The sequence below is a fragment of the Zingiber officinale genome, chromosome 3B (assembly GCF_018446385.1).
Source record: "Zingiber officinale cultivar Zhangliang chromosome 3B, Zo_v1.1, whole genome shotgun sequence".
NCBI classification, from domain to species: domain Eukaryota; kingdom Viridiplantae; phylum Streptophyta; class Magnoliopsida; order Zingiberales; family Zingiberaceae; genus Zingiber; species Zingiber officinale.
The window spans coordinates 130,572,684-130,584,552 of NC_055991.1; the positions used below are offsets into that span (position 1 = coordinate 130,572,684).

Genomic DNA, 11,869 nt, shown 5'->3' on the forward strand with positions numbered 1-11,869 from the left:
ATTTTAATAATAACATTTTTTTTCTTATTTTGGGTACCAAAATTAATTATTTTAATAAATTCATATATTAATTCAACCATTTTTTTTATTAAAATAATTGTCTTTTTAACAAATATTGGAACTCATTCTTAGTACTTTGAATATTAGCATTAAATGAAAATGAAAAATAAAAATTATTGAAATCAAATTCAATTATATAAAATTTTAAGCTTTCAATTTTCTTTTCAGTTATATAAAATATTATATAAAAAATATGGCTGTCCTAATTAGGGCAAAATATATACTCGGACTGCTGCGCTCTGGAACCTCTTCTTTACCCGCTCGTTTGTCTCCGTCGTTCTGCTTCTCTCCAAATCTGACTGCAGTTCTGCGCTAAACTTAGTGCTCTTTTGTTGCTTGTCTTCTCAAAATTGAACCTTGGCATATTTGATTTCGCGAGGAAAGGTTTCGCCTTGGCTCGAAAACGGCAGAGAAGGATGGGAGAAGTCCATATCGGTTTGCCAGGGCCGTGGGCGGAGAACTGCCGCGAGAAGGCCGATCACTACACGACAAAGATCGGAGGATTGCCTGTGCGTAAGCTTCCGAATTCGATTAAGTTTTTCAGTTTTCAAGCTTTTACCTATTGGATTTTGGGTGCCTTTTCGAATTTTTCCTTGCTCGTGTCTATTACGGACTTAGTTCATCTCTAAGCGATCAAGGCGGAGAGGAGTGCTAGGCCTCAGCGGTGGAAGAGATCCGGTCTCTCGGAGTGGAAGCCGCAACCTACTCCTAGATGCTATTGCATAGTCACCACCACTACTGCCCCCTTAAATCACAATCTCTCGCTCCAGTCTCATCCCCTGTTGGACCTACTTGCTGAGCAACCAGGGACCCAACAATACACACTGGAACATAACAATGTTCCTCTTTTAGATTATTGTCTTTTCTTGGTTTATTTGTTTTCCTTTACCGTTTATAGTGATTTCAAGTTAAAATGGTAGCTTATTTCTATAGGACTGGCCCATTCCAGAACCCAATATTAAGCGTGAGCTTCTTTATTGTCGTGTATGCGATGGGAGGCTTTGTCTTGTCGCACAGGTAATATTTTTGATGTTCCTAGTAGATTACAGAAATTTATTATTGAAATAAAAATGGTTAGGTCGTTCTTAATTTCAGGTATATGCTCCAATATTGTCCACTAAACTAAATATAGAAGAGCGTGCCATCTATATTTTTGGTTGCCCAAATCAAGATTGTGGCAAAAATCCTGATAGGTCTGTTTTTCTTATGGTTTGTTCTTTCTTTCTTTTTGTTGACTAATTGTGGTTACTTAAAGAGTCAAAGCTATTGGATTGGTTTTCAGCTGGCGAGCTATTCGACTTCAAAAGGGTGATCAGGACTCAGAACCTAACCTTGCTTTATCAAATACTTTGCCTTCTGAAAAGGAGTCCTTTCCTATGGATGGAGCTAGCAATTGGTTAAAGGACACTTTGTTGATGAATGATTCTGGCAAATTGAATGATGGTAGTGTTGGCGACAAGAAATTAGATGATTTAGCTCGGGCTTTCTCAGAAGCCTCTGCTCTATCTTCCTGCTCGAAAAAACAAAATCGTAAGAAACGCAATAATTCTTCTACTAGAGCTCGAGTAGGAAGGACAACAGCTGAAGAAACCCCTGTGCCTGGTAGGCTCCTGATTAGTTTACCTTTTGTCACACTGAACTAAGAGATTCAACAAATGATTTCTTTGTATACATGCAACATCAAATTAATGGCTGTTGTCTGTTTCACATTTGTGCTTTCCCTCCCTTATAGGAGAACCATTTCATGAAATATTAGCAACTACACTGATTTGTTTTCTTTTTCCCATTTTGGTGCAGTTCTACCTTGTTTCTATATCTATTTCCAGACGAACCAGGCCCATGGCAGTATAGATGCTGTTAGTTCCTTTTATTCCTCACTGACTCTCAAAGAAGATGCTTACGCTGCTACAGATACTGATGAGGAGGAAAAATGGGTAGGCGAAACCTATGAGTATGACAAAGCACTAGGTGCTGATACAACTTATTTAAAGTTCAAGAAGCAGATGGATACATACCCAGAACAATGTCTAAGGTACCTAGGCTTTTCTTCTAATTGTTATTAGGCACCTTGTTTTATATGTATTTGTCAAGACTTCTGGAAATTAATTACAACATTTCTGAGTCAGAGATTTTTTTATTTTTTTCATTGTGAAAAATGGAAAACACTGTACGGTCCCATGTGGCATGCAATTAAAGTGACACCCACAAACTGAGAATTCTAGTATTTTTTCTTCTTCCATATCTAGTAAAAGTATTTCCTAAATTCTTCATTTGACTATACCATATACCCATTGTAGCTAACTGCTATCAAGCATTAGACGATTAACTGTATTTAAAGAACTAATAACTTGATTCTATATCATTTTTTGTCAAGCATAAGCATTTTTCCTAATAAGTTGAAGAAGTTCAGGGATCATTTTCTGTGGTACTACCGATGCTTTTGAATATTTGTGCAGTAATTCTGTTATTTCCTTTGTTCTTCCATTTACTTTTTTTTTTCCGTGGTTATTTTGGCAGATACTCTTATGGAGGTATTCCTCTTCTTGCAACCTCTAACTCAATGGAACCTGACAAGTGCATACATTGTGGTTCGCCACTTGTGTATGAATTGCAGTTGTTTTCTCCCATACTCTATTTTCTGCAGCAAGCTGCCAATGCTTCAGTAGCTTGTTCTGCAGATGGCTGGAGTTGGATAACTCTGATTGTATATACTTGCTCCAGGGTATGCACTTCTTACTTGAACAGTTGAAGCTCTTGGATGAACTGTTTTAACAGCTGAACTGAAACTCTTTTACCATAAATTTTTTATGTACTTGGTTATATTACATTTCTGTTTGTTGTTAACTATTTTCTCTGAGATGCTCTCCAACATTAACCAAAAATCTAAACATTTGATGGTCCTGCTTTCATACAAAACCACTGTTTCAATTGATTGTGATATATTGACTTTGCAGGAAGCTGAGAATTTATGAAACTTCATAATTGAAATCACTAGTTGCATGTTTGCTGCAGGAGACAAGTTGATTTAAAAATTAACAGCAATAATATATTGCCAACTACCGAATAACACTATCCATAATCTTTTTTTTATGCCCACAAATAAACTCTTTATCGGTTCCTTTATGGACACATCACAAACATTTCTTACCAAGCTTGTGAGCTACAAGCTAACTAGCATGCTCATTTATGAGATCATGAATAATCTTGCTTATAAGCACATGAGCTTTCTCACATGCAAGGTCACAAGCAAGCAGACTCAAGCTTGGGGTTATTCTTTATGTTAAAAATCTTGGAATTGTGTGTTTTGTATTGCTGGATTTATAGAATGTAGCATTGTGTTTGATCTTGATGTTGAAAATAAGCTTCAGTCAAGTTCAAACTTAAATCAAATCTCAGGCTTGAGCCTAAACTGAATTCCTACTTTGATCAAGTTTGAGCTTGGACAAGCTTTTGTGATCCAGCTTGTGCTTTGGCCAGTTTCCTACTTGAATCAATTATGAGCTTGCGCTAATTTTTTGAACACAAACTCATTCAGCTACAGTAATGAGCCAAGCACAAGTCAAGATTGGTTCACTAAAGAAACAAGCTAAACTAGAGCATGAATTTGTTGTTTGTTAGAACTGAAGAGAGATTCAATAATCATTTGTCAGTTGAGCTTGAGCAACATAAGGATTGGCCAGATTTGTCTCATTTGTGGATATACATCAGCCCCCCAAAAATAGAGAAAAAGGTAGAATGTAGTTTAGTTCATTTCCATTGTATGGCATTAAGTTCTCCGGTTGATGTACAAGAATATCACTTTACCTAGTCCCTGATCTTTGGCTTTTTTATCTTTAGAACAATCAAAGACACATATCTTCAAATTGTGAGATTTTCTTATATATGCTAAATGCAAGGATGCAGGCATTGATAGATTAATAAGTTTTTTGTTCTATGTAGAAAACACATAGTTGGCCTTTGGATCCTTTATGTAACCTATAAAGCATATTGACTAAAAATATGAAATAACATATCAGTGGAAGTGCAATGCAGCAAACTATCATTTATTCTCCTTGGATGGTATTAAAACGTCTAGGTTTTGTATGATATGTGAGAGATTTGATTTACTGTCAAGAGCTCTTAGAGGACTCAATTTAGCTACTACTTACTAGTGCATGTTGATACGTTTCATTTTGTTGGATTAATGTTGTGCAATTAATAGGGAGGATCTATTTGAAAGTGTGTTTAATTTCAGTGATTTAAGCAGGCAAGATTAAAGAGTCAAGAACTTCATTATATAGAGATCATCAGATTTCTTGTTGTACACTAATCTTTATTTATTTATTTATTTTTTTTAAACTCTACTCTGCTTTTCCATTTCAATTTAATTTGAAAATTTTGTGAACTTTTGCCACAGAGTTGCTTCAAATCTAAAGGGAAATTGTTAAACCCCTCTTGGGAAATTGCCGAGGAGTTTATCACCGTTCAGGGAGATTAACAGAGTATATTTTGACTTTCTTTTCTCTGGTTAAATCAATAGAAGGTAATTTACTTCATCTGAATATTATTAGTGATATAATTTACATAGAATTCAAATGCAAGAAGGATAAGATTCATGTAGTTGGATCCAAATAGTCGGAGCTAACATGACTTGTCCTGCCCTGTTCAAGAACTTGTGTATCAATGAGATGTCGATGAGGATGATTTATCGTCAACAAATGCTTCATCATCCTTCTATATATTTGTTGATGTTTGTTCTTTGTACTGGGAACACATGCTTGGTGATCTTTTATTTCTTCGTTTTTCTTCTAATCAACACTATCCATAGTGGTTACATGGCTTAACTCTCTCCCTTGAGCTGATATAATCATAGTTATCACACTGAATGGTAAGTATTTCAAGGATTGAACATTAGCATTTAAGATTATAATCATCTTTAGTTTGTCTGAGCTGGCATAAAGAAGTTTCATTCATAGCATAAGCTTTTGCTTTCCCTGCTGCTGCGTTTCACAACCATTGCCCCCTTAGTGGAAGACAGTGGCATCAAGGAATCTGATTCTGTAAATGGCATGTGGTTTGCCAGCGACGCGATGTGAGTCTGTTGATTATGTCTTTTTTATGCTTTCATCTCCAGTTTCCAAGTCAAAGGTTTCTTGGAAAAGTGCATCCATTTCCTCCCTCGAAAAGATTTAAGAAATCAGATGCTGGGAATACTGAACACTTTATGGTGGTACTAAGGGCATCTCCGCAAGGTTTATGAGAGGTTTGCAAAATCAAAAAGCTGAATAAAAGTCTTAGAATCATTATAGAGGTGAGGTTTGAGGTTTGAAGTTTAAGAGCAGTAGTGAAAACACAAACCTACTCTTTTGTGTTAAATTTGATGCAATATGCATGAAGCAATGCAACTCATGCTATGACATGGATCATAAGAAAGTTCATTTAAAGTTTTAATCATTGAAGATATTTCAATAAGCTTTCATATTGTTGATGTGACATATTGAGATTTTGAAAAAAACTCATTTAGAGTTCTAACGTTTGGAGATGCCCTTAGAATCAAGAGAAATAAACGCTACAACTAGTTTTTAGGATAACAAAATCCAACTACCACCCAAGAAAATCCTGAATTAGGGCATTTCTAATAGTTAGAGTTCTACAAAAGTTTTTTTTTATGATCTCAATATGCCATATCAACATTCCAAAAATCTATTGAAATATCTCCAATAGTTAGAGTTCTAAATAATTTTTGTGTGGTTTAATTAATAACATGTAATTGCATGGTTACATGTATATTACATCAATTTCAAAATAAAAAAGTAGTTTTAAAATTTCACTATTATTCTTGAAATATAAAGTTCAAACCTTGCACCGATAATGGTTAGAATTTTTTTATTCGATTATTTTATTTTACAAATCTTTTTAAAAACCTTGAACAACTTTCCCAATTCACTTCCCTCACACGATTCCTCACTCCTAATGCTATCTCTACAGGTTCCCTTCTCTCCCCTCCCCTATGTGATCTCTCCAGCAGACCTTGCCGTGGCCATAGGTAGGTCGCGCATCCTCGATCGTAACTTAGGCCACAAGCAGTGCACAGGCAACTTAGGTCATGAGATTATGCCCGTGAGCGGCACCTTCTTCCCCATCGTGTTCGCCATCAGCATATCTATCCTGGCCACATCAAGTAGCGGAGCCCCCAACTCAGACTAGGATACTCCGTGACAATTAAATTTCGTGGCTAATAGTGATGGAGTTAAAAATTCAATTACTTAAGTTAGCAATGAAAATTTTAATTTCGTCCCTAATTACAATAATAATAAAAAATCTTGTGATCGATAATTTCGATTGTTAATCGATCGTTAAATGCTATTGGTAATTGATTAGCTATCAAATATTACATCGCAAAATACGTTTGTTCTTGTAGTATACTACCCTTATTGGTAGATTAGCCCATAATCTGAGATTAAATGGCTCATTTAACTCTAAGACGAGGGAGGGCAATGGATCGAATTTCATATTCTTCATTTTTATTCTTATTTATTATATCCATCTTTATTCTCATCTCTATCGGGTATTGGACTTTCATCTTTATACCTATCGGATGATCAAATATTTATTTTCATCATCTGTAATAATAATTTTCTTCATTTCATTTTATTATTATCATTCAATAAAAATATATTAAAATTAACATCATATTAATATACGATTCAACAAAAAATATTACATGGATACATCTATAGAGAAGAGAAAATGAAAAGCAATAACCGGGAACAAGGGAAGAAGGAAAAGATCATCGGGTATTTGAGTCGGATATGAGTAAGGTTCTATCAAACCCGCCTCCATATCTAAATATGAAAGTCTCTATATCTGATTATTTAATCGGGTCTTAAAAAAAATTCATACTCTCTTTTATTTGGGTCATTTAGGTCAAATATTGAATTCTTTATTTGATTCAATGGAATTTGTTATTCCTATCGAAGACTATCCTGTCTGAATATTAATTAGTAATGAAATTTATATCACCCTTACATTTAATCAATAAATAATTGCTGGACATTCTTGAACGCACGGCCGTGGAGTTTAAAATACCAGTGACTTTGTGTTGTCTGTCAAGATTTATTTATGCTTCTTAGAATTATTTTGATGGTTGATGATAAATTTTTATAGAATTGAATTGATCACTTATAAAATTAATGGATTAATCGGATCGCAAATAATTTAGGGTGTAGAAGGAGATTTCTGTTGAAAGAGGTCAATCCAAATCGACCTACAATGCTTGTGTATTCTATCTCATTCAAAGCTTTGGAGTTTTCCAATTAGTTTTTTTTTTTTTTTTTTTACTCCAAAAGTTCAAGTTGTGTTCATGGATAAAAAAGTTTCTGTTTGCTTTTGGTAAATTACTGAACATATAGTAATTATTTTTTAAAAAATATTCCAATTACATAATCTAATTTTAAAATTATCAATCAAATATTCAATTTTATTTTATTTTTCTATCAAATTAATCGCTAGATTATAGTAATCAATTTATGTACTGTTTATCAGTATAGTAATATTTTAAATTGATTGTTTTACTATAATAGTTAATTAAAAAAAAAATAATTTGTTTTTAAAAAATTAGGTATCAGTATGATATATCAAATTGATATATGAAAAAAAAGAATATAATTAAGAGAACTAGCATTGATTGACCAATAATATTATTTGAGAATAATAAAAGAGTCAAAATGAAATTGTTATGTAATTTGATAATTTTAAAATAAAATAGATAATTTAAATATTTTAAAAATTAATTTGTGGTTTTATATTCACTGATAACGATGATTAGCAATCGTCCTTACTGGAATTGGCTGTCGATTCAAATTTAAAAAAAAACAATTACTCAGGTTGAATAATATTAAATTTGGGATGATTAATCTAGTCTCACGAAAGTTTTCTATCCGATATCTAAGTAAATCGAAAGTATTTGTAGCAGGTAATTCAAAAACTCAGCGTCTCTTAATTACAAGTCTCATTTGAAGGAAAAATATTTATAAATATATCATATTCTTATCACTGAATCGTAGCTATGTGTCGGTCTAAATTATGTGGCATGTGGCAAAAAAAAAAATGTTTCGTTATGCTCTCGTCAATCCATCTTTAAATTAATACGAAGATAAATTACAATGACTACTTAGTTATAAATACAGATGATCAAGATATAAGAAAAGAGGCATTCAAATAGACTGAATTTTGACATTAAAATCTCATATAATAATATTTATATTTTAACCACCTCATTATTCCTTGGAACCCGGTCCAATCAAAATGGCAAAAAATAAATACGTTTGTCTTAAACGTCCCTACTAATCCGTTCGAACACCAACACGGGGAGGCAAACGAATCTGATCCAAATAAGGTGATAAAAGATAAATACGTTCGTCTTTAGTGCTCCTGTCAATTTGTCTCAGGGTTAACACGGAGAAGATAAATCATGGATGACTATTAATCTTTGGAATAATGATTAATACATAAAAAAATATTTATCTTAATTTTATTGAGATTCGGACATCAAATTTAACGATGATAATATTGTATGTATTAATCATTTGACTCATCCAGAGGGACGAATTCGCGATGTGGAGTGGCTGCTTTGTCCAATCGCGGATCCCAAAATATTGCATGAGATCTATGGCCGCGAGCTCCAAGCCGTTCTATGCGCACCGTTTGGGTGCACAAAGCTAACGGACGAGATTGGGTTTAGCCGGTTCGCTCAACCGCATAAGAACTCTATGCGTCCGCCATGTCCAGCAGATCTTTTTGATTCCAGCATCCATCCGCTGGCGGGCGCGGCACGTGCTGGTGGTCCACGCCTCCGATCCGCGTCCCCCGATGGATTGGCGATCCGAGCAACGTCGCCTCCTGGCGCAGGCTAGCGAGTGCACAGTCGACACGTAGGCGACGAAGTCAATTGCGGACCGCCACGTGGGTGGATGCTGCGAATTGGCCGCGAGAGCGCTGACGCTCGTGGATGCCGAGGAAACGCCGTCGAGCCGAGCCGTTAGCCGAGCCGCGTTGCGCCTGAGCAGAAAGGCCTCCACATGTGTGCCACGGACTATCAACTAAGCTTATCACTATCCAACGGTGCGTGATTTTTCTCGTTTTAGTATTTATTTAAATAGTCGGTATATGCCATATCTGGCACCTAGCTACGAATAGTGCGGTCTAAAACCGTGGGTCCCGGTTGTCTCTTTCCTTAATGCAGCCGTCGCCGTCGCTTTCCAATAGAAAAGGTAGCGACAAACAAAATAAAAATAAGGGATTGGCAATTGGCACGCGGCTTAATTTGTCTTAATCTATTTATGAAAATAAAAATAAGGGGAGGGAATTGCATCAATAATTTAAAACATATATATTTTGTAACTGAGATATCTAACTTTTTTTTTTCAATCGATTAATTTTAAAAGCATGTTCCATTCGATCCTATAAAAAATTTTATCATTAAAATAAAATAATTACAACAATTCAACATCAAAAATGGGGACATTCAAATTTGACATGATATATATACACAAAATATATTTTAATTATAATAAAAAATAATTATTCTCATGATAGACATTTCTTATTATTCATTTCTAAATTATATAAAAAAAATAGATAAAACATTAATTTATAGTCAAATTTTTTTTATCTCTAAAATTATGATGTTATAGTAGGACATTTAAATTGTCATCTAGATATTTATGATTTGAACCCTAACTACGATATATTTGTAAGAATTTTTCTTTTAAATACGGGATATAATAAAAGGATGTTGAACTTTTAGGTTGATCGTCACGTGTACTTATCGATTTATCTTGCTGATTGATGGAAAATTTTCATGAAACTAAATAATTAATGAAGTAGATTATTTTTTAGTTATGCATTAGTTATCACTTTCTTGGATAAAAAATTATTATTTTATTAATGGGATAGTGCAAATAATTGACGCGGATCAAATTTCTTCATCACGAAAATAATTGATTGCGTATATTTTATTATGCGCAAGTATGGCCTATGGCTATAAATAACCCTTTAGTTTTCAAAGTCGCCTCATCATTAGTTGACTCCGTCATTTTCCAAGAAAGCTAAAAAGAATATATTAATCAATATCATCTTCACCCTCTTTATCAAAAGTTAAAAAGTTGTTTGTTGAGATTATTTTTTTGATTCTAGGAATATGATTGATTTTCCCTTTTGATTCTTCTATTAAATAAATTCCAAGTACAACCTATTCAAAAGTTGCTTCTGTAATATTTGTCCGGATTCGAAACTTAATCATCTTAATTATGTATTGCATCCGTAGGGCCAATTTTTAATTAATTCTATCGCGCAGACGTGTTGTACTCCTCTAATAAAAAAATAATTTAATATCATATTTAATTGTAATTAATTTTTTTAAAAAAGAATATTAACATCCCAATATATTTATAGAAATATCTCCGCTCATAACATTTTCAATCTGAAAATACGAGATTAAAAAGAACTAGAGAAAATTACTCATAAGAAATTTTTTTAATAATAGCAACTGAGTTTCGAATTTTAAATTTTTAATTAATTAATAAAAAAAATTAATAATACATTTCAATTGATATTTGAATAATTAATGAAAAAAAAATTTAATAATATATTTGGATCTTAACTTTAAATCCTTATTAATGCGTACGTGAAAATTACTAATAAATTTTATTATTTTTTTATGAAAAAAAATGTTAACATAATTTAATTTTGAGTTTTATTAAATTAATTGAGAGTTATTTAATAAAGAGTTCAATTTTATAATAAAATTATAAACATTTAAAAATAGGTGAAATGACTCCCAGCGAATAGAAGCAAACCACACATGAGTGAATTTTTCTATTAATTTTATTGAAAATTGATTCTTCATTTTCCAAATCTATGGTGATAGATTCAATTACGCTAAGAGCATGGTGAAATCACCCATGGGCTAAGGTAGGCTCCAGCCTCACCTAATTTTAAAAAATCATAATTAAAATTTTATATCAATTTCATCGTCATTTTATTTCAGTCCATATTCTCTATCCTAATTTTATTTCAATTTCAATCCTTATTTCTCCTAATTGTATATTTTGCCAAAAAATTTAATTAAATCTAAATTTTCCCTTATTTGTTGGTTCACCTCCCTACGCGTATTATTCTATTTGTCGTACGAGTAGCTGACGTCGTCGCCTTCCTTGTCCCTTCTCATAAGCGTCCAACCGCAACTTGACTAATACAATCATGACAAACTTTCTCTCTATTAGCGCACTATATCTGTAGGACATTGCCACAACCGCTATCCTCACCCATGTCGTCACTACATTTCTCCCTGACCATCATGACATCACATTGCTATATCCGTTAATAGTAAACACTATAAAGTCATTTGCAATATTTTTTAATTCGATAAATAAATCATCTAACTTAACATCTGATAAGTTGTTATGAGTTAGTAGATTTTAGATTGACACAACATTTTCGTAATTAATCATCGTCCAAAGTTCTTAACAGTTTTGAATCAAATAAAATACTAAATATATTTTCAAAAGTTTTCATTTGCTCAAATCTACATTTTAAAAGAAGTAATCGTCATGTCCACAACAACAACACAATAATCAATTTTAAAGGACTGATAGTGAAACTTCATCGTTCTCTTCATTAAATTATTTTTTCCTAAAAATATGATGCTTTGTTGTAAATATTGGCTCTATGTGCATATATGATGCAAGACTTTTAGTAATAATTAAATTTGCAACAAAATTATTATTCCTATATTTTTCAAAAAAATAAGATTATACCTTCTAATTAT

The 11,869-nt window shown here is 32.9% G+C and overlaps 1 protein-coding gene across 2 annotated transcripts; it reads left to right on the forward strand.

The window, feature by feature from the left end:
• The first annotated feature begins 259 nt into the window (after window positions 1-259).
• On the forward strand, window positions 260-5,437 carry LOC121967748 (programmed cell death protein 2-like). 2 transcript variants are annotated; one of them, XM_042518166.1, is made up of 8 exons: window positions 260-364; window positions 445-569; window positions 994-1,077; window positions 1,156-1,253; window positions 1,343-1,662; window positions 1,858-2,092; window positions 2,578-2,782; window positions 4,457-4,851. In XM_042518166.1, the coding sequence occupies exons 2-8, from the start codon at window positions 477-479 to the stop codon at window positions 4,535-4,537; spliced, it is 1,116 nt and encodes a 371-aa protein (XP_042374100.1). In that variant the 5' UTR covers window positions 260-364; window positions 445-476; the 3' UTR covers window positions 4,538-4,851. The 2 variants fall into 2 exon arrangements, with proteins under 2 accessions (XP_042374100.1, XP_042374098.1); XM_042518164.1 differs by adding an exon at window positions 5,174-5,437 and having other exon boundaries at window positions 302-569; window positions 4,457-4,582.
• The last annotated feature ends 6,432 nt before the right edge of the window (window positions 5,438-11,869 follow it).

Bases quoted from the DNA above. Each gene is read 5' to 3' on its own strand.
- LOC121967748 (XM_042518166.1), top strand. From the start codon at position 477: ATGGGAGAAGTCCATATCGGTTTGCCAGGGCCGTGGGCGGAGAACTGC. The intron at 2,093-2,577 runs GTACCTAGGCTT...TTATTTTGGCAG, and splicing joins TACCCAGAACAATGTCTAAG to ATACTCTTATGGAGGTATTC. The intron at 2,783-4,456 runs GTATGCACTTCT...CTTTTGCCACAG, and splicing joins TTGTATATACTTGCTCCAGG to AGTTGCTTCAAATCTAAAGG.